Here is a 22,051-nt window from a genome sequence, read left to right on the forward strand (position 1 = left end):
CCGGGTGCAATCAGACATCTTAAAGCCTATCCTTTGGATAGGGGATAAGATGTTTAGGGGCGGAGTATCCCTTTAATAATGTGCTGTATATTAGTGAAATGGGCTAAGCTGTAATCATTTGAATCAGGTGCCAACAAGTCTGTCAGTTTTATACCAGATTGGAAAAACAAGGAAAAACAGACACACTAAAAAGCGGAGCACACCAAAAAGTACAAAATATAGATATTACAAAAAAAATCTTTAATGAAATACATAGGCTAGACACATATTTAAAAACACTTAAAATTGTTCCATATGAACCTGAGCCACAGGGAGGGAGGGGGGGGGAGAGCTTTAGAGCCCTCCCAGGGCACCCGTCCTCTTAATATATAAAAAAAAAATAATCCCGACTGAATTCACAATATATACATACAAAATTAATAGGTTTGCATATGGACAAAAAAGTGCATCATTCCAAATGAATCAGTTCAATATTGCAAGATCCCATACATGATGTAACTTAATAAGCTTAATCCATAACAAAAAAAAGCAGTATGTACAATTATACCCCCACTATAATGGAAGGAGGTCCAGAACAAAAGACACAGATGTATACAGTGGGGGAAAAAAGTATTTAGTCACCCACCAATTGTGCAAGTTTAAAAAGATGAGAGGCCTGTCATTTTCATCATAGGTATACCTCAACTATGAGAGACATAATGAGAAAAAAAAAAACATAAAATCACATTGTCTGATTTTTAAAGAATTTATTTGCAAATTATGGTGGAAAATAAGTATTTGGTCAATAACAAACGTTAATCTCAATACTTTGTTATATACCCTTTGTTGGCAATGACAGAGGTCAAACGTTTTCTGTAAGTCTTCACAAGGTTTTCACACATTGTTGCTGGTATTTTGGCCCATTCCTCCATGCAGATCTCCTGTAGAGCAGTGATGTTTTGGGGCTGTCGCTGGGCAACAGATCTGGGGTTGAGATCTGGAGACTGGCTAGGCCACTTCAGGACCTTGAAATGCTTCTTATGAAGCTACTCCTTCGTTTCCCGGGCGGTGTGTTTGGGATCATTGTCATGCTGAAAGACCCAGCCACATTTCATCTTCAATGCCCTTCCTCATGGAAGAAGGTTTTCATTCAAAATCTCACAATACATGGCTCCATTCTTTCCTTTACACGGATCAGTCATCCTGGTCCCTTTGCTGAAAAGCAGCCCCAAAGCATGATGTTTCCACCCCCATGCTTCACAGTAGGTATGGTGTTTTTTTGGATGCAACGCAACATTCTTTCTCCTCCAAACACAAAGAGTTGAGTTTTTACCAAAAATTTCTACTTTGGTTTCATCTGACCATATGACATTCTCCCAATACTCTTCTGGATCATCGAAATGCTCTCTATCAAACTTCAGATGGACCCGGACATGTACTGGCTTAAGCAGAGGGACATGTCTGGCACTGCATGATTTGAGTCCCTGGCGGCGTAGTGTGTTACTGATGGTAGCCTTTGTTACTTTGGATCCAAGCTCTCTGCAGGTCATTCACTAGGTCCCCCCCCCCCCCCCCCATGTGGTTCAGGGATTTTTGCTTACCGTTCTTGTGATGATTTTGACAGGAAATCAAAATTGTTATCCAGCAGGTTTGACATCATCTGAAGCCCTGCAGGGGAGAACTTCCTCACTTAGTCTGCTATTCTGCTCTGATCATACAGCCTTGAGCAGTTAAGTGTGTGATGAGCTGTGATTGGCTGAGGACACCCCCCCACAACTCTGAACTCTAACTGAACTCTGTAGTGTGCTCAGATCTGCCTAGCAGCCGCAGAAGGGAGCAGATATATCCAGCACTATGCACTGAAGGCATTATGACCCAAATTGATTTCCCAACCATTGTGCCTCCAGCTGTTGCAAAACTACAACTCCCGGGCCCGTGGTTGTCCAGGCTTGCTGGGAGTTGTAGTATTGCAACAGCTGGAGACACCCTGGTTGGGAAACCCTGCTCTACAGTCTACCTAGGCTCAAATGGAGAGGAAGCTGACATTTTCAGCTCTATACACTATACACTGTGCTGAGCTGAGGTCCCATCTGATTTTCTGGACTTTTGTCTCTGCCAGGCTGCTGCAGGAGACAATCTGCTAGCAGGACTGGAGGCAGGACCAGAAGAAGGACCCCTGGTGGCTAAACTTTTAGGAGCTAATTTAACACATAAAGTTACAAAATTTTACTAGGAAGTATATTTGTAAAGTAATCCATAATATATTAAATTTCATATAGAAGAATGAAATGAAGTCGCACTCACCCGAACATTACTTCAGCGTGATGAAAACTTTTATTCCAACAAAGAAACTGCAGATAACAGGAAAAACAATTCCATAGCGGGGAGCGAGGGCCGGTAAGGCTCTCAGACGCGGGGCATACCACTGATAGGCTACTAGTTTCGCAACTAGGATGCAAAACTAGTAGCCTATCAGTGGTATGCGCCGCGAGCCTTACCGGCCCTTGCTCCCCGCTATGGAATTGTTTTTCCTGTTATCTGCAGTTTCTTTGTGGGAATAAAAGTTTTCATCAGGCTGAAGTAATGTTCAGGTGAGTGCGACTTCATTTCCTTCTTCTATATGGTATTTACTTGAAGCTCTTTACACATCAGCAGTCTGCACCCAAAGACACAGCTAGCTGAAATTTTATACCTATAGCCAATCGGAGCCATTCTACAAGAATACGTGTTTGCAGAGCGGTGCCTGGTTTACTTTTCTATTGTTTGTATCAATATGTAAAATTTCAATGAGGGTGACAGGTACTATTTAAAATCTTTGTAGGGTAGGTCAATTTTTAAATGAATGATTTTCCAAGTTTAGAAGGAAAAAAAACTCTCTACCCCGCTACCAGAATATCCTCAAAATCATTCATGTACACTGGAAACCTTGACAAAATGATTTTCTGATATTTATTAGATGAAGTCCAGCCAATAATAGTTTACTTTTATTTCTGTTACTGAAAACCTGTAAATATTCCGTGAGCAGGTAAAAAGGTGTTTGAACCCTCTACACAAACTTTTATTTGATGTCAAGATGGCGAGTACCGGTCCTCTCATGGCACTGATTGCAAATGTTTTCCCTAACAACACAGCTCTGATCAATTGTCATGGCAGCCAGGGGCCTTCTGCAATACTGCAGTGGACTGTACAAGCAATCAAATAATAAAGTCCCTGAGAGTGGGCTAAAACTGTAAGAGGGGAAATTTTTTTTTTAAATAATTCCCCTTAGTAAAATAGTTAAAATGTTAATCTAAACTACAAAAACATTTAAAAAAAATTGTAGGTGTAAGGTAACAACATCCATATTATCCAGACTCGACAAAGAGAAACATATTTGTATTAGCTAATAATATCTGTTTTACTTGAAGTTTGTCAATCATAATTTCTGATTTATTTGTTGCATTCCTAATATTATATTTTGGATAAAAAGCCTCTTGATTTTAGCTCTCAAATTTGGCCTACAGAGCTTAGTATAAAAATCCTAAAATAGAAGATGTAAAATCTCATTGAAGTAAAATAAATGCAAGTTGGATTGTGCGTTCTTGTCCTAGACATACTGTACATAGGTAATTTACTAATCCATTTTGAAGAAAAGAGAAAAAGTGGGTAACGTCTTGGTATGGTGGTAAACCACCACTGTTGCCATCTATATAATGTAGGATAAAATCTAGATGTTCATGTTTCAGAAGCCTTGTTATGTATTCGTATTGGAGAAGAAGCCAAGCCGGGCCTTTTCTGTGTTTTACTTATATTTTACTAATATTGAGCATTTAGTTTAATGATCTGATGTTCCATATTCATTGTCATTCAGAGATTTTGGTGCACTTTGGTATTTGTTTTATGTCTATTTAAATATTGACACAGTGCTATGGGAGGTAACTTGGTATCTTTATAACTTTGGTGTTTTAAAGTTGATAGGGTGCTCCGACCTTGACTGCTGGAATTGTTCCTTATTCAACCCACCACATAATAACCTAGATGAATTTGTACATGTCAGCAGAATAAACAAACTTTTATTTGCTTAAAAAGGTTGGTTAGTGAGAAAACCATAATACAGCAATATGTTTGTATTTACTTTATTATTGTATTCTCGCATATACAGTCATGGCCGTAAATGTTGGCACCCCTGAAATTTTTCTAGAAAATGAAGTAACACATGTTTTGCTATACACGTTTATTCCTTTTGTGTGTATTGGAATTAAACCAAAATAGGGAGAAAAAAAAGCAAATTGGACATAATGTCACACCAAATCCAAAAATAGTCTGGACAAAATTATTGGCGCACTTTCAAAATTGTGGAAAAATAAGATTGTTTCAAGCATGTGATGCTCCTTGAAACTCACCTGGGGCATGTAACAGGTGTGGGCAATATAAAAATCACACCTGAAAGCAGATAAAAAGGAGAGAAGTTAACTTAGTCTTTGCATTGTGTGTCTGTGTGTGCCGCACTAAGCATGGACAACAGAAAGAGGAGAAGAGAACTTTCTGAGGACTTGAGTAAAAATTGTGGAAAACTATCAACAATCTCAAGGTTACAAGTCCATCTATAGAGATCTAGATTTGCCTTTGTCCACAGTGCGCAACATTAACAAGAAGTTTGCAACCCATGGCACTGTAGCTAATCTCCCTGGGCGTGGACAGAAGAGAAAAAGTGATGAAAGTTGTCAATGCAGGATAGTCCTGATGGTGGATAAGCAGCCCCAAACAAGTTCCAAAGATATTTAAGCTGTCCTGCAGGATCAGGGAGCATCAGTGTCAGCGCGAACTATCCATCGACATTTAAATAAAATGAAACGCTATGGCCGGAGACCCAGGAGGACCCCACTGCTAACACAGAGACATAAAAAAGCAAGACTACATTTTGCCAAAATGAACTTGAGTAAGCCAAAATCCTTCTAAGAAAACGTCTTGTGGACAGATGAGACAAAGATTGATCTTTTTGGTAAAGCACATCATTTTACTGTTTACTGACAACACAAAGAGGCCTACAGTGAACACAATACCTACAGTGAAATATGGTGGAGGTTCAATTATGTTTTGGGGTTGTCTTGCTGCCTCTGGCACTGGGTGCCTTGAATGTGTGCAAGGTATCATGAAATCTGATGATTACCAATGGATTTTGGGTCGCACTGTACAGTCCAGTGTCAGAAATCTGGGTTTGTGTTCAAGATCTTGGGTCTTCCAGCAGGACAATGACCGCAAACACACGTCAAAAAGCACCCAGAAATGGATGGCAACAAAGCGCTGGAGAGTTCTGAAGTGGCCAGCAATGAGTCCAGATCTAAATCCCATTGAACACCTGTGGAGAGATCTTAAAATTGCTTTTGGGAAAAGGCGCCCTTCCAATAAGAGACCTGGAGCAGTTTACAAAGAAAGAGTGGTCCAACATTCCGGCTGAGAGGTGTAAGAAGCTTATTGATGGTTATAGGAAGCGACTGATTTCAGTTATTTTTTCCAAAGGGTGTGCAACCAAATATTAAGTTAAGGGTATCAATAATTTTGTCCAGCCCATTTTTGGAGTTTGGTGTGACATTATGTCCAATTTGCTTTTTTCCTCCCTTTTTTTGGTTTAGTTCCAATACACACAAAGGGAATAAACATGTGTATAGCAAAACGTGTTACTGCAATCCTTTTCTGTGAGAAATACTTTCAGGGGTGCCAACATTTACGGCCATGGCTGTACTTCTTCACTGCATGCTACACAGATAGACATAGGGGGAGATTTATCAATACGTTGCTGAGTTGCCCATAGCAACCAATCAGATTGCTTCTTTTGTTTTTGAAAAGGCCTCTGAAAAATGAAAGAAGCGATCTGGTTGCTATGGGCAACTTTTCCTTTGGGCAGGTTTTGATTAATCTCCCTCATAGACTTAGTCAATTCATCAGGTATGTAAAGAGACGATACAGGGATGGATAACGAATGTTGAGAAATAAGGACTGTAATGGTAATCCTTACTGAGCTGTTACATTTTCTTGACCTTTTTAGGGTACATCCACACACTCATTTGCTGTGGATTTTGAGAATTGACTTAAAAGATCTCATCTCCTTGCAGTGCAACGAAGTTGAAAGTTTGTTGCAGCTTTTTCCCATTGACTAAAATAGGGAAGTCCGAATCCAAATTTACAATAAACAGGGGGATATTTATCAAAACCTGTCCAGAGGAAACATTGCTGAGTTGCCCATAGCAACCGATCAGATTGCTTCTTTCATTTTTGAAAAGGCCTCTGAAAAATGAAAGTAGTCATCTGATTGGTTGCTATGGGCAACTCAGCAACTTTACCTCTGAACAAGTTTTGATAAATCTTCACGGTTTGTAGATTTTGCTGCATAGCTGCAGCAAAATCTGCAACTTTGTATTTTCTGTTAGGGTATCTTCTCATGCACGGTTTATACTGTGTATTTATGCTGTGTTCAGCTATTTGTTTTATGTTGAATTACAGAGCTTGTGTGGACATACTGTTAATCTGCATATTTTTGCATCAAAACCTGCAGCATCTCTACTTGTTACAAAACACTTGAATTCCGCACTGTGAACATTATCATCAGTTTGAAGGGGTCTTCTGTGAGACCCATTCACACTGCGGAATTTCACATGTTCATTCTTTGCGCGGAATTCCGCAAGTACTGCATAGCCGTCAATGGTGACTGCACAGCGCCCCACAGTCCTACCGCAGAAGTATCTTCGGCGGCCGCGTGACAGAATCTCCGCTCACATAATTCCGCAGTGTGAACATACCCTAAGGTTAGTGCTGATGAGTGACAACAACTTAGCTGCATTGTAACAGAGGTCATAGGTAGCCTGATAGCGATTTTTAAATTATCCGTTTTAACCCTTCATAGCCCGTTATTAATAACTGATGTTATTTTGTCACAAAATAACGAGCTATGACGGGTTAAAAAGGATAATGTAAAGATCCCATAGACTATAATGGGATTTTGTAACGGCCGTTTAACAGTCAATTTTCAGGGTTTTCATAACGGAACATTATAACGGATCTTTAAAATGGATGAATGTATAGTGTGAAAGGGGTCTAAGGGGCTTCTGGAGTTCCAATTATATTTGTGTTTTATTTATCTGGTTACAGTACTCCTACCTTCTTACCAGCCAGTTGGAGTCTCAACGCATCTACTGGGAAAACAAGATTGTACGTTTGGAGAAAGATACTGCAGATGAGGTAAGTGTATGGAAGATTATTCATTTTGTCTACAGGAATTTCAGTATGTAGACATTTATTCAATTCCATCTGCTATCAAACACAAAGACAGTTAAAGTAGCAAGTCTTTGCAAATCCTTGTGCAACATTGGGGGCAATCAACATACTGTAAAAAGGTGTGTGACTTGACGTTTTTCACCGGAGTACCCCGTTAAAGAGTCTGTGCACATCCATCTAGCCATGTTTTCGCTTGTTGATATGCATCATGGACGTTAATCTGGCAGTCGTTAAAACCTTATTTAGAATACAATTGATTCTACTTTATGGGTTTAGATTCATATTGCACAGTAAGATACGATTTAAACACATGAAAGTACTAATGGGGCATGTAGTAAGTGGTCTCTTTAATGCAATCACATATGCCTCTGGAAGCCTCCCACAGGAAAGCCATTGTGCAGGGGGAAATTAAACTCAGAGAAAAGTTACTTTTTTCCAGCACATTAACTATTATAAGGCTGGCTTCACACTGCATTTGTGCCTTATGCTTAGTGTGTAGAAGTTCCTGACATGCTTACTAGATGTGTCTATAGGCTTTCATTGCCAGACTGAGGCCAAAAGAGTTAACTTTGTTAAAACCACAGCACTTACATTTCACTGGTTGAATGAAGTAGACAAAAACAATATGAATCAATTCCATAAATGGTGTTGACAATCTATCAAAATACATTGCAAACGAAGTTCAAAGCCAATGTGCCCACCAGGCAGGTGGATGCTCAGTTACTCTGCTTATTTCTCCACACCACTTCAGATTGAGTGCTGTGAGCGCGCCCTGGGAGTACTGTAATGTTGGCTTTGAACTTTGATCCTATTGTGGTATTCTGATTGTTTTATGGATTACTAGCACCATATATAAAATTGATTCCTTTTGGACTTTGTTTTTTAAGCTACTTCATGAAACCTACATGATTTGAGTGCCCTGGTTTTGACAAAGTTAATCCTTTTGGATGTGTTAGTGCACCAGAATTAGCAGTGTGTGGTGCTATTACTTGTAGGGTATCTATCACAGACATCGGTTTAATGGCCACCTCTGAAAGTTCTGCCAATGTCACCGTCTCTTTATGGACATTGTCACTGAAGTTTTTGCTTGGAACCTTTTCCTCTCATAAGCTTCTAGTTAAATGAGTGTACTGCAGGCATACTTTTATGTTTGTTTGGGTGTTTTTTTTTTCACAGTACCACTGCATTGGAGAGTGCTCCAGAGGAGGAGTCATACTTAAGGCTGGGTTCACACCACGTTTTCTTAAATACGGTCGGCTCATAGACTTGCATTAAACACGGTTCCCGAATACGGCTGAGTGCGGGCGCCGCGATTAAGCCCCGCCCCCCTCCTCCAAATCGTATACGGGAACCGTATTTAAGAAAACGTGGTGTGAACCCAGCCTTACCTGGATTGGGGAAGATGGTATGGTAACTGTATACGCTGCAGGTTTATTACTGTGTTCTGTTATATTTATTCATATTTATATACACAGCAATAAACCCACAGCATATACAGGATGTGTGAACATACTCGGACAGTCAAAGCATCAAAGCTTTCCAATGACAGGCGAGTAGTTTAGCGGTTTAGTGAGCCTTCCTCCTCTCCTCCGAGGCTCCCTGAAAGGTGGTGGTATGGCCACTCGACATATATTTTAATGCAAAATGTGTGCCATGTGGTTGTTTGCAGTAGGCAGCATCACTCTTAAGAAAGCTCAGGAGAAGCATACCTTCTGGTGACCTATTCCACAAGTGGGGAAACATTGCACCCTTCAGTCAGCAATTATTAAAAGTGTAAAATGTTACGTGAGCAACAAAAATTCTCATCCTCTTGACTGTTTCTGCCTAAAGAGCACAGTACAGTAATCCTGAATAACAATCAATTCTTTTTGACCATTTTATAGTGAAGGTATACTCTCTCAGTAGTGGTGCTGTATTTTGGAGTGTTGCAGTTTACATAGCTGGTGGCAGAAAAAAAATGTATAGAAAAAACTGCACTGCAGCCCCTTAATTCTCCGAATCTGTAGGGCCTGGCAGTCAGACCCCTCAGCATATTTTAAGTATAAAAGCTAAAATCCTTTTATTACAGAGCTAGTACAAAGTCATTTTATCCCTTATAACAAGGGCACTTGGGGCCAAATAAAAATATGATTCCGAAAGAGTAAAGGAGTTGTCTTGGTATTTAAGGGCTTAGCCTTTGTATTTTTACAAGTAGAGAAGTCGGTGAATATCTTGGTGTCAAAGTACTTTCTGTATGCAGTATATAGTCATTTTTGCTCATTCACACACTACCATAAGTATATAAAAGCTGTACATCTACTGCTATGTGTTTGAAGCTTTGCACAGATCTCTTCATTTATACTTGGTTCTATTATTAGGGCATAGGATGATGATTATATTGAATATTTTTTCTTTTTTCATAGATTAATAACATGAAAGCCAAGTTCAAGGAAACAATAGACAAATGTGACAACCTGGAGCACAGATTGAATGACATCCTGAAGGAGAAACAAGCTGTGGAAAGAAGGTTTGTTTACTTACAACATATGTGCCTTCTGCATGTAGGATTGAAGTACCTATAGTCCAAGAACAGACACTTATCCAAATGAGAAATGACCCTAACGTAGTCACTAGCTTATTATTTTCAGGCCATCAAAGTCAATGGAGCCCGTGTCTGTCGATGCACATATACCTCATCATGCTGGGCACTACCTCTGTGTGAAAAGATATAGCCTGCAGCCTTCAGAGTTGCAAGTGCAGTCACTAGGAATAAGCCCCTCCAGTGGCGCTTTGCTTAAAAAAACGGTAATTCTATTAGTATTTAAAGAGTAGCTTAAAATCTGACAGTTTTAATAAATTCCAAACAGCGGTGAACATACAAAACGGGCGGGCGCAGGCTGTCAGGCGCTATGCCTGTGGGTCCCGCAAAATCCCGCGGCAGCCTCAAAATAATAAGTCCCTGTTAGCGCCCCCCTCCGCTGACAGAGCTTACAGTCACCAGCAGCGCAGCCCGCGCTCAGCCTGCCCTGGAGGATCGTCTGTACTCCATCTTAGACAATCCTGAAGACGATTCATCTTCTGCCGCCGAGCCCGGTAGATCAGAGCGAGCTTCTGCGACGGGCACTCACACACACTGCCACCAATGTTACTCACAATTCACACACACACTGTGCTGTGGCCTTGGCCGGGTATGTAAGTGCACTGACTGCATCTGTTGGTGATCCTCCCAGCCAGGGCCTCTGTCTGCACTGCTATTCACATGGGGGTAAGTGCACTGCAGAGCATTGCACACTAGTGTCTTCTACAGACACTGGGGTAGAATGCTCTGCACATAACCCAATGTGTATAGCAGGACTCTGCACTAGTGCAACTGCAAACACACTGCTATACACACATATGGGGGGGGGGTGTATTATGTGCAGTCTGCAGAGCATGGCACCCTAGTGTCTTCTATAGACCCTAGGGTGCAATGCTCTGCAGACTGAACATACTCCCATGTGTATAGCAGTTTGTGTAGTGTACATTTCTATATAGGTGGGGGTATGTACAGAGCATTGCATTGGTCAGTGACACAAGGCCTCTGATTCTGTACAGTCACTGCTATTCACATCTGTACATACACTAGAGTGCAATGTTCTGCACATACCCCCCATGTAAAGCAGTTCGTGTACTACACACACTGCTTTACATGGGCAGTATGTGTAGAGCATTGAACCCTAGTATCTGTACATTCCTATGTTAGTGGGAGTGGGTTAGATTGGACGAACATTTTAGCGTGAGCGGGCGGGATTAGAAACAAATGTTGCGGGATTGGTCAAAAAATCATTGGGAGTGGGCGGGATTGAAAAACCGTCCCACACAGGGCTCTACCCCCTATATGTTGGCTATGGCCTTACTATGGTTACATACAGTTTTCATGATCAAAACAACACATACATAAAATGCTTCAGAATCCTGTTGCTATATCCTAACTAACATCAGAATCCAAGCAGCTTCTTCTATCAGTTAAATCCTATGGAGATCCCTGGGATTTCACCACTTCCAGACCTGCAAAGAACAGCACAGTAGGCTCCCACAGATGTATAAGACTATCTATAAAGCAGGGTGAACCTATATCCACATCCTGACAGAGTTGTAGTCTTAAACTCTTCTTGAACTCTTACATATAATGGATGTATAATCTTGCCAATATAAATAAACCCACATGGGCAAATGATGGCATACACAACATATTTCATCTTATGTGTATTAAAGTGAGAGATCCTGCATTCCACAATGCTGCACATTGTAATTCTGGAAATGGTTAAATATCCCATTGCTGACATGGATTGCCATAGAATTTTATTGCGAAAAGAAGCTTCTTGGATTTTGTGTAGTGGAGCACTTGGTCTACTAAATGGTATGTGTTTTCTTGTAACGAATTCTTTTTTATTTGGTTTTAAAATAGTTAGGATATAGGCAATAGAATAATGAAATATTTTGTGCATGTGTGGTTTTGATCATGCAAACTGTTCATATGTAAGCATGGTACTGCCACTGCTGATATTTATAGTTAGCGCTGGTAGAAGTGATATCAATTATGAGCCAGAATAAAGTTTGTAGCGCAAAACAGCCATCGCTCTCTACCATGCACCTGCAGCTTTGTATGTCCACCACTATTTGAAACTGAACAAAGCTATTAGGTTTAACTGGTGAGTGCAGCTCTTTCTATATTATCTGCTGCTTGATAATACAGATATGTAATATAAAATAACTTTTCAACTACATTAGAGAAGCTTAGACATGTCTGTAACCCTGAAACACCAAAATAGTTTACTGTATTAAGATTATATTGAATGTTTTCAGTAACACTATGAATGTGTTCACACACAGAGTATTTTTTTGAATCTGCTGCAGCGTTCCACCATGAATCCACAGAAAAATTTGTTTTACAATCATCACATTTTTGTAAATATTTCAAGTAACAACACTGAAGAAATGACACTGCTACAATGTAAATAAGGGAGTAGAGTTGGGTCTGAACCCGAACCTGGTGGCTCCGCCGTTGATTACTTTAGTCTGCATAAATTAGTTCCACTTTCAATGTGCTCTGGTTGCCTGGAAAATGTGGATTCAGTCCTAGGAGACCTGAAATTGCCATCCCAGATTTTTCCAGGCAATCCGAGCACTTTAAAAGTGGAACTAATTTACGCAGAATAATAAACGGCTGAACAGGTTTGGGTTCGGACAAACTTACTGTTAGTTCGCTCCACTCTAGAAGGGAGTGCTTAATCTGTATAACAGTGTTTAAGATTACTGTCCCCTCAAAATAACTTAAAACGCAACCATTAATGTCTAAACCTTGGCAACAAAAGTGCATTCCATTAGTGGAAATGTCCAAATTGGGCCCAATTAGCCAGTTTATTGAATCACATGACACCAGGAAATTAATGTTACAAGGTCTCAGGTATGAATGGGGGAGCAGGTGTCTTAGAGAGTGTGTGAGACAGATTACACCACTTTAATACTGGTCACTGAAAACGCAACCTAGCACCTCATGACAAAACACTCTAAGAATCTGAATAAAAAATGTTGCTCTACATTAAGATGGCATGGCTATAAGAAGATTGCCAAAACCCTGAAACTGAGACGCAGCAAGGTGGGCTAGACCATACAGCAGTTTCACAAAAAATTGACACTTTGGGCCCAATTTGCACATTTCTACTTAGGAGTTTACTCACTTTTGTTGCCAAGGTTTAGACATTAATGGCTGTGTATTAAGCTATTTTGAGGAAACTGGAACATTAAACACTGTTATACAGGCTGTGTACTCACTATTGTACAATGCAGCAGAGTGTCATTTCTTCAGTGTGGTCACAAAATATTTACAAAAATGTGAGTGTACTCGCTTATATAAGATAGTGTATTTGTTTTTCGCAGTGTGTCAACAAGATTTGTTAAAGTGTGCCTGTGGTTTGCAAGAACTTTTTATAAAATGTAGATAATGTCAGTCAAAATTTATAATATATATATATATATATATATATATATATATATATATATATATATATATATATATATTTTTACAAACTTAAACTTATATTATTAATATACAGTGACCCCTCGACCTACGATTGCCCCGACATACGATAATTTCAACATGCGATGACCTCTCAGAGGCCATCGCATGTTGAAGGCAGCATCAACATACAATGCTTTTTTATGTCTGGGCCATCGCATAAACGGCTATCCGGCAGCGCTGATTGCTTCAGCTGCCGCCGGATAGCCGTTTACGGTGCCCCGTGTGGTCCGCTGACGATCACGTACCTGTCCTCGGGGCTCCGACACGTCCTCTTCGGGATCCCCTGCATCGTCGGTGCTCTCTATCGACGTCATCACGTTGCTGCGCACACCGCCCCGTCATCCAATAGGAGCGGCGTGCGTAGCGATGTGATGGCGGCGACTGAGAGTGCGGATGCCCAGGAAGCAGAGGCCTTACCGGAGCGTCGGGGACGCGGCGACAGCGATGGAGGGCGACATCCCGGGCAGCGGTGACGGTCCGGAGCGGCTGGGACAGGTGAGTACAACTTCCTATACCAGTGGTCTTCAACCTGCGGACCTCCAGATGTTGCAAAACTACAACACCCAGCCAATGGCTGTCCGGGCATGCTGGGTGTTGTAGTTTTGCAACATCTGGAGGTCCAGAGGTTGTAGACCACTGTCCTATACTTTACATTGTACGGATCCCTCAACATGCGATGGTTTCAACAAACGAATGCCCGTTTGGAACGGATTACCATCGTATGTTGAGGGACCACTGTACATATGTTAGTTTCTACATTGTTTAAAACGTTTTTGCTAATGACAGGTACACTTTAAAATCGCATCCACTTTTCACATTTTCCATATACACCTGGGGTGGGCAATTATTTTTCCCATGGGGCCGCATGAGAAACTAAAAATATTGTGGAGGGCCGGGTAGTTTTTCCCCCCAGATTAGGCAGCATAGTTGTCCCCCAGATTAGGCAGCATAGTTGTCCCCCAGATTAGGCAGCATAGTTGTCCCCCAGATTAGGCAGCATAGTTGTCCCCCAGATTAGGCAGCATAGTTGTCCCCCAGATTAGGCAGCATAGTTGTCCCCCAGATTAGGCAGCATGGTTGTCCCCCAGATTAGGCAGCATGGTTGTCCCCCAGATTAGGCAGCATGGTTGTCCCCCAGATTAGGCAGCATGGTTGTCCCCCAGATTAGGCAGCATGGTTGTCCCCCAGATTAGGCAGCATGGTTGTCCCCCAGATTAGGCAGCATGGTTGTCCCCCAGATTAGGCAGCATGGTTGTCCCGCAGACACCTATAAACACAGACACTCACCCGCCCTGCGCAGCAGAGGGAGACAGGATACACGGCCTCTCCTCCTCTCCCCTCCCTGCTCTGCCTATGGAGGGTTGTAAGACTGCACGGCAGAGAGAAGGCGGGGGAGGGGGCGAGAGGAGACAGGAGGTGCACGCCCCCTCCCCAGCACTGTGCAATCTCTTCCTGTCATCGCACGGAGCTCTCCCTGTCACAGGCTGGTGGTGACTCAGACCTGGGCATTGTATGGCCCGACAGTCAGCGCGGGCCGGTCAGAGCCAATCAAAGGGCCGTATGTGGCCCGCGGGCCGTACAATGCCCAGGTCTGATCTACACAGTATCTGCTTCTTGTAAATGTAAAGTGTCCCTGACATTAGAAGCAAAACTTTTGACCTGTCACAGACCTGTCAAGCGTTTTGATCAGGCTCTGAGTGTTCAGACTCCCACTAATTGTTAGAACGAGCAGGGAGAAGCACACAGTTAAGTTCTTCATTTCCAACTCGCTGCATTTTCCGTTTTTCTTCACAATATTAGTGCCTTAGATTGACAAGTCAACATGTCAGAAGTGAAGCACTTAACCACAAGCTTCTCTCTTAACACTCAACCAATCAAGACTTTTCACACATTTTATGGATTATAATCTCAGTATATTATGTACTGTTTACTTCAGATGAGAAATACATTGTGGTTACGGATCATGTAAAAGACGCTCTGTACACGTGTCAGTTTTTGTATTGTTTTCTTCTTCTTTTGTGATGAAACCTTTATTTTTGTGTTGCTGTTAGGTGTACTCAGCTAAGTGTAAAGGTGTCAAAACTATCTACAGAACTGAAGGAAGAGCAAGAAATGAATAAGTGCCTAAGAGCCAATCAGGCAATGCTTCAATCCAAACTAAAAGAAGAGGAAACTCTGAGAAAGGAAGCCTGTGAACAGAAGGACGTGCAAATTGTAGAAATGCAGGAGCAACTACGTGATGTCATGTTCTACCTAGAAGCGCAACGAAAAATCAACCAAATGCCAGAAGATGCACGACAGGAAATTCAAGATGGTCAGATCAACATAGCAATGGCATCCTCTAGTACTTCTCCAGCATCGGGAAAGTCAAGGAAGGGTCGTGGAAAAAGAGGCAAATAGCACATACAGGAGCTCTATTAATCTAGAAATCTACCTTATGGGCCTATGTTTGTTCTCCCTTTAGAGTGGGATAAATTGAACTGCTGCAGGGAAGTGTGGCCGGCATTATTGCTGGGATGTGAAAAGTCCAGATTCATTATTCATAGCACACTCTAAGCATAGTTTCTTGTACCAAATAATCAGAGATGGAAACTTTCTCTGACAAGCCTTTAAGCTCTATAGCCTACTGCATCGTTAAGTGAAGCTCTCATTAGGAGACAGTGCATAGATAGCAATTCCTTAGCAGATTTATTACTCAAATTACAGTTACATGAGCAATTATTCCAATTATACTCTTCAGGGTTGCATGGAGTGTTTCTGATCCCCTAAACTTGACCCACCAGTAGAATATAAGCGTCTGGTTACCTCTCTTGTCGTAACGTGACAGAAAGCATTATATCAGGGATCTGCTCTTAAGGAAAATGACATATTCTGTAAAGTGGCTTCAAAAAGGAACTTTACTTTGGATCCAAAAAAATGAAATGCTAGATTTCCCTTGAACAATTATGACTGACTTATTTTAAAGTTGTGTTACCCAAACTTTGCTTTAGTTTTAGTCTCCATTTTGAGAGATAATTCTTACACTGTAAAAGTGTTGCCTTTGTGTTTGGATACACAGAAATGGAATTTGGATAAGCTGTAAACTATTAATGTAACTTCAGATGTAGTTGTGACATGTTGTCGACTGTTCTGCATTTTGGAATTCAGTGGCTGCTGACAACAGTCCTTTTCAGTTATAGTTTTTATAGGTCTTATTGTTAAGATGCGTCAACATTTTTGCAGTGGTTAAAATAGGATATTTTCGGGTATGTTTACTTGGCACTGAAATGTTGCAGATTTGTTTCAGGTTTATTTGGTGTATTTGCTGCAGATGTATTGCAGTTTTTGACCTATTGGAGTTAATTGGGAAAATCCACAACAAATGTCCAACAATTCAGTCGTGTGTGAATATACCATTTGGTTGGATTTCAGGTGCCCTACCTGCATAAAGGCTGTGTTCCTGCTGGCCATAAGACATGGGCTATTTCTCATGCAGCTTCCTTGGCACCATTTCACTGTATATTTTGACTAAGTATGGCAGTTCTTACTAACAGAAGGGGTGTTTGTGTCAAAGTGTATAATATGGTTGGATGCCTGAACTCCAGGAAAATGGCTTTTGCCCTCCATTTTACTTTAACGTGAGAGACCTGCAAATTTACTTTTTTTACCAAGAAAAATTCTTATCTATAATGCCGACAATCTATTTATAATTGGAGCAAAATCTTTCATTCCGAACATCGTGTATGCCACCTAAAATATATTGGATATTGGTACTTTAACTTGCCTGCTGCCTTTTTATATCATATTACTCTGAAAGGGTTCTTGATAGCTCCTATGTTAATAAAGTTGTCTTCAAGATAACTACATTTTTACAAACTTGCCATTCTAGTCGTGCATCGTTGCATATGAAAAGTTGGTCAGATCTATTTGTTTGTAAAATAAACTATTTCTGTTTGCACCACTTTTTTGCTTACTGAACGGAGGCCAGCTATGTAAACAAAGGCTGTATTTATTCTGTTTACCATGGCTACATGTTCCCCAAGACATCGTCAAAGCAACCAGAATGAAACGATAAATGGGACAGATGAAAAAAAAAAACCTGCAGAATAGCAAGAATCCATGGCATCCCCAAATATTTTCATTTTCAAAGCCATGATTTTAGAATTTCTGATTTCCCCTTTTAATAGGTGGGATAAAATGGCTTATTGTGTATGTCTAGAAGCTGGTTTCCCAGAATGTACACTTTGTCAACATTCAAAATGTTCTCTTAGTATTGTTTGCTCAGACAGTATAATTCTGTTGTATTCACCCTTGTTTCGTGTTGATTTATGTACATAAAGTGCTTAAATTAGTGGTCTTGTTAAAAAACAACGTATCCTCTATCCACAGGATAGAGGATGTGTCTGATCACAGGAGGTCTGACCACTGGGACTCCCTGTGGGTCTAGGCTCTCACATCTTGTGCTGCAGACTGTATGCAATCCATTAATTTCTATGGGACTCAGGTTTCATTGGTGCTCCCATAGAGAGCAAATGGATCACGTACCGTCTGCAGCATCCACTTCTCTGAGAGCCAGGTCCCATTGAGGAAATTATGGGGGGTCCCAACGGTTGGACCCCTCATGAGCAGACACTTAACCAAATTCTTCCATATCCTCAGGATAGGTGATGTCACTGGACCACCCCTTTTAATATTACAAATCATTAAACCTGTGGTAGCACAAGATGATACTCTTACAACCTGAGTAAGGGTGGTTTCACACCACGTTTTGTACTTACGGTTCCCGTATATGGCTGGGAGGAGGGGGGGGCGGGGTTTAATCGTGGCGCCCGCACTCAGCCGTATTCGGGAACCGTATTTAATGCATGTCTGTGAGCCGACCGGAGAGAACCGCAGCCTCCGGTCGGCTGCGTTTTCGGCCGTATGTGGTTTCCCGACCGCAGGCAAAAACGTGGTCGACCATGTTTTTGCCTACTGTCGGGAAATCGCATACGGACGAAAAACGAAGCCGACCTGAGGCTGCGGTTCACTCCGGTCGGCTCATAGACATGCATTAAATACGGTTCCCCTATACGGCTGAGTGCGGGCGCCACGATTAAACCCCGCCCTCCCTCCTCCCAGCCGTATACGGGAACCGTAAGTACAAAACGTGGTGTGAAACCACCCTAACCTATACGGGTGGTCAACATCTCTTCCTTTATAACTGTCCTTGTATGACTATTTAAGTTGTCACTTTTTCTGTAAGTTTTACAGAGCCTTTGCATGTATTCTATAAAGGTTTTACCTTTAGATCTCTAAAGTTTGTTGCCTTTGCTGTTCTTGCTTAGAATAAATTATTTCTTAATTTAAGGGTAAAAGGTAATTTTGGTTATTGACTCTCTGGTTACTTCACTTATAATGAAATACATCTTTCAAAAGCCATTGCTCTGCAATACATTGTTTTACTGGTTCTTCATAGAAGCATGGAGGGTCACCTTCAATATCTGAAGGGCAATTTAAATGTGATTAATGGACTGAACCCACTTTTTCCCTTTAGGATTTCCTCAGTTAGTTTGGTTGGTAATCACTCATTTAGCATTATTTAATTAACACAGCCAGTACCTTCCTTATGGATCCCTCCCAACAACTGGACCCTGGGACGGTAGTGACAAATTGTGCATTTGTTCCCTGTAATAATTAAATGGGCACTGTCAGATCCAAAACTTTATATGTGTTATTACTGAAGAAAATGAAAGACCTTTTGTAATATGGTTGTTTAAAAAAAAAAAAAAAAAAAATCTTGGTTGCTCTTCATTGGGGGACAGAGATACTGATGGTATATGCTCTTGCCACTAGGAGACGCTGACACTAGTAAAAAAAAGTCTGCTCCTCCCTTACAGGATATACCCGCTCACTGAAAGTGAGGTAAACGGTTTTAGCTAGTGTCAGTAGGAAGCAAGACACAGGTCTGGAGTTCTCCAGACCTGGTCTTTTTCTTGTTTTATAGTTATGGATGTTTAATTCGTTTTTTCATTCCTTTTATTTTTCGTTTTTAAGTGGGGGTTCAGAAGCATGGCGCTACCTGTTTCCCCTTCTGCTATGAAGGGGCACTCGACATAGTATGGACCGTTAACCCCTTCTCGCCAACAGCCAGCACTAGTGTAGTACTTCGGGTCTGGGTCCCCCTCTTGCCCCTGCTCACCCCGCTATGGCAGCCTGGCATGATGCAGTGTGGCGTTAAGCTTGCCGGAGACACCATCAGGTGATTATAAGGGGAAATCTTCCCGGTAGGTGAGTATTCCTTCCCTTCTCAGGCAGCCGGGGACTTTTCTACTGTGCTTAAATCGACTGCTTCAGCAGTGTGGGTTGTTGCACTTAACCCTGCACTGCTCTCCACCACCCGGCACTTACTCTTTGCCAGTGGCCATGATGGTCTGACAGGGAAACAGCTCATGGCTCCGCCCCCAGTCACCTCTCCTGCAGCGCGGGAACTAGTGCAGAGGATTTTATTCCCCACCCCCTGCCGCTTACTAAGTAGACCAGCGGCCATTATATCTGAGCCAGGGGGAGTCGGATCTTAGCTACCGCCCTCACCCCCCCCCCCCCCCCCCCCCCCTTCAGCAGCACAGGACATTCCGTTTTATTTTCCCGCTGTCTTCGCCGCAGCTTACGCTGTAAGCCGGTGCAGTGCCGTAGAATGAAATTTGCCATGGAATGAAATGCTCCGCCTCCAACACATCTTATTGGCTCACACTTGTCACGTGACATATTTAACCGTCACGCATCGACGCGCACGGCAGTCTCAGTTTGGCTCTCCCTGTGATAGCTGAAGCTGCACGGAGCTCTCATGGCCTCTGTGGCCCGACTTTTACTGTTTTATTGTCACCCGCCAGCGCGCTCGATCGCCAGCGCTATCGGGATGCCCGACTTTTACTGTTTTATTGTCACCCGCCAGCGCGCTCGGTCGCCAGCGCTATCGGGATGCCCGACTTTTACTGTTTTATTGTCACCCGCCAGCGCGCTCGATCGCCAGCACTATCGGGATGCCTATGCCCGATAGCGCTGTCAACCGCTTGCCTCCCAACCCACTGCTCTACTCCCTGTCCCCTGTTAACTCTCAGGGAACGGGGAACAGAAAGTATGCACAGCACTACACAAATAGCGTAGGTAGGTAGATTAGTGTAGGAGGTTGTAATTTAGCATAGTTTAGGCACCACAACTCCCAGCATGGGAGTTGTAGTTTAGGACAACAACTCCCAGCATGCCCAGACAGCTAAAGGCTGCCCAGGCATGCTGGAAGTGTTAGTTTAGCTTAGATTAGACAGAAAAAGGACTACAACTTCCAGCATGCTCGGACAGCTAAAGGCTGCCCAGGCATGCTGGGAGTTGTAGTTTAGCTTAGATTAGACAGCAAAGGGACCACAACTCCCAGCATGCCCACACAGCTGAAGGCTGCCCGGGTATGCTGAGAGTTGTAGTGCAGTGAAGGGACCAAAACTCCTAGCATGCCCAGACAGCTGAAAGCTGCCCGGGCGTGCTGGGAGTTGTAGTGCAGTGAAGTCACCACAACTCCCAGCATGCCCGGGCAGCTAAAGGCTGCCAGGCATGCTGGGAGTTGTAGTTTTACACAGGTATAAAGTAGTTAGCGTAGTGTTAGCGCGATTTCAGCGTAGTTAGCGTTGCGTTAGCTCAATTTTAGCATAGTTGTAATTTAGCATAGTTTAGGCACCACAACTCCCAGCATGGGAGTTGTAGTTTAGGACAACAACTCCCAGCATGCCCAGACAGCTAAAGGCTGCCCAGGCATGTTGGGAGTTGTAGTTTAGGACTAAAGCTCCCAGCATGCCCAGACAGCTAAAGGCTGCCCAGGCATGCTGGGAGTTGTAGTTTAGCTTAGATTAGACAGCGAAAGGACTACAACTCCCAGCATGCCCAGACAGCTTAAGGCTGCCCAGGCATGCTGAGAGTTGTAGTTTAGGACTACAACTCCAAACATGCCTAGACAGCTAAAGGCTGCCCAGGCATGCTGGGAGTTGTAGTTTAGCTTAGATTAGACAGCGAAGGGACTACAACTCCCAGCATGCCCAGACAGCTTAAGGCTGCCCGGGTATGCTGAGAGTTGTAGTTTTGGACTACAACTCCAAACATGCCTAGACAGCTAAAGGCTGCCCAGGCATGCTGGGAGTTGTAGTTTAGCTTAGATTAGACAGCGAAGGGACTACAACTCCCAGCATGCCCAGACAGCTTAAGGCTGCCCGGGTATGCTGAGAGTTGTAGTGCAGTGAAGGGACCACAACTCCTAGCGTGCCCAGACAGCTGAAAGCTGCCCGGGCATGCTGGGAGTTGTAGTGCAGTGAAGTCACCACAACTCCCAGCATGCCCAGACAGCTAAAGGCTGCCCAGGCATGCTGGGAGTTGTAGTTTTACACAGGTATAAAGTAGTTAGTGTAGTGTTAGCGCGATTTTAGCGTAGTTAGCGTAGCGTTAGCTCAATTTTAGCGTAGCTTTAGTTTAGTGTTAGCGCAGTTTTCCAGTTTTTAGCGTAGCATAGTGTTAGCGCAGTTGTAGCGTATTTAGCATAGCGTAGTGTTAGCTCAGTTGTAGCGTAGCTTAGTGCTAGCGTACTTTTAGCGTATTTAGCGTAGTGTAGTGTTAGCGCACTTTTAGTGTAGTGTAGTGTTAGCGTAGTTTTAGCGTATTTAGCGTAGCTTAGTGTTAGGGCAGTTTTAGTGTATTTAGCGTAGCTTATTGTTAGCGCAGTTTTAGTGTATTTAGCGAAGTGTAGTGTTAGCGCAGTTTTAGCGTAGAGTAGCTTAGTGTTAG

At 42.5% G+C, this 22,051-nt stretch overlaps 2 protein-coding genes across 7 annotated transcripts in view; one reads left to right on the top strand and one right to left on the bottom strand.

Annotated features, from left to right (window-relative positions):
* BRAP (BRCA1 associated protein) overlaps positions 1-18,040 on the top strand; it is a 71,892-nt gene extending 53,852 nt beyond the window's left edge. For 5 of the 6 annotated variants that reach the window (XM_056536325.1, XM_056536305.1, XM_056536332.1 and 2 more), the window contains 3 exons: positions 7,105-7,194; positions 9,633-9,736; positions 15,322-18,040. In XM_056536325.1, the coding sequence (XP_056392300.1) occupies positions 7,105-7,194; positions 9,633-9,736; positions 15,322-15,670 (543 nt within the window). In that variant the 3' untranslated portion in view covers positions 15,671-18,040. The remainder of the gene's footprint in view (positions 1-7,104; positions 7,195-9,632; positions 9,737-15,321) is intronic. The other variant, XM_056536316.1, reaches the window with a different exon arrangement.
* ACAD10 (acyl-CoA dehydrogenase family member 10) overlaps positions 1-22,051 on the bottom strand; it is a 289,487-nt gene that overhangs the window by 91,291 nt on the left and 176,145 nt on the right. The gene's annotated exons all lie outside the window — the stretch shown is intronic.

The sequence above is a fragment of the Hyla sarda genome, chromosome 1 (genome assembly GCF_029499605.1).
Source record: "Hyla sarda isolate aHylSar1 chromosome 1, aHylSar1.hap1, whole genome shotgun sequence".
Taxonomy (NCBI): domain Eukaryota; kingdom Metazoa; phylum Chordata; class Amphibia; order Anura; family Hylidae; genus Hyla; species Hyla sarda.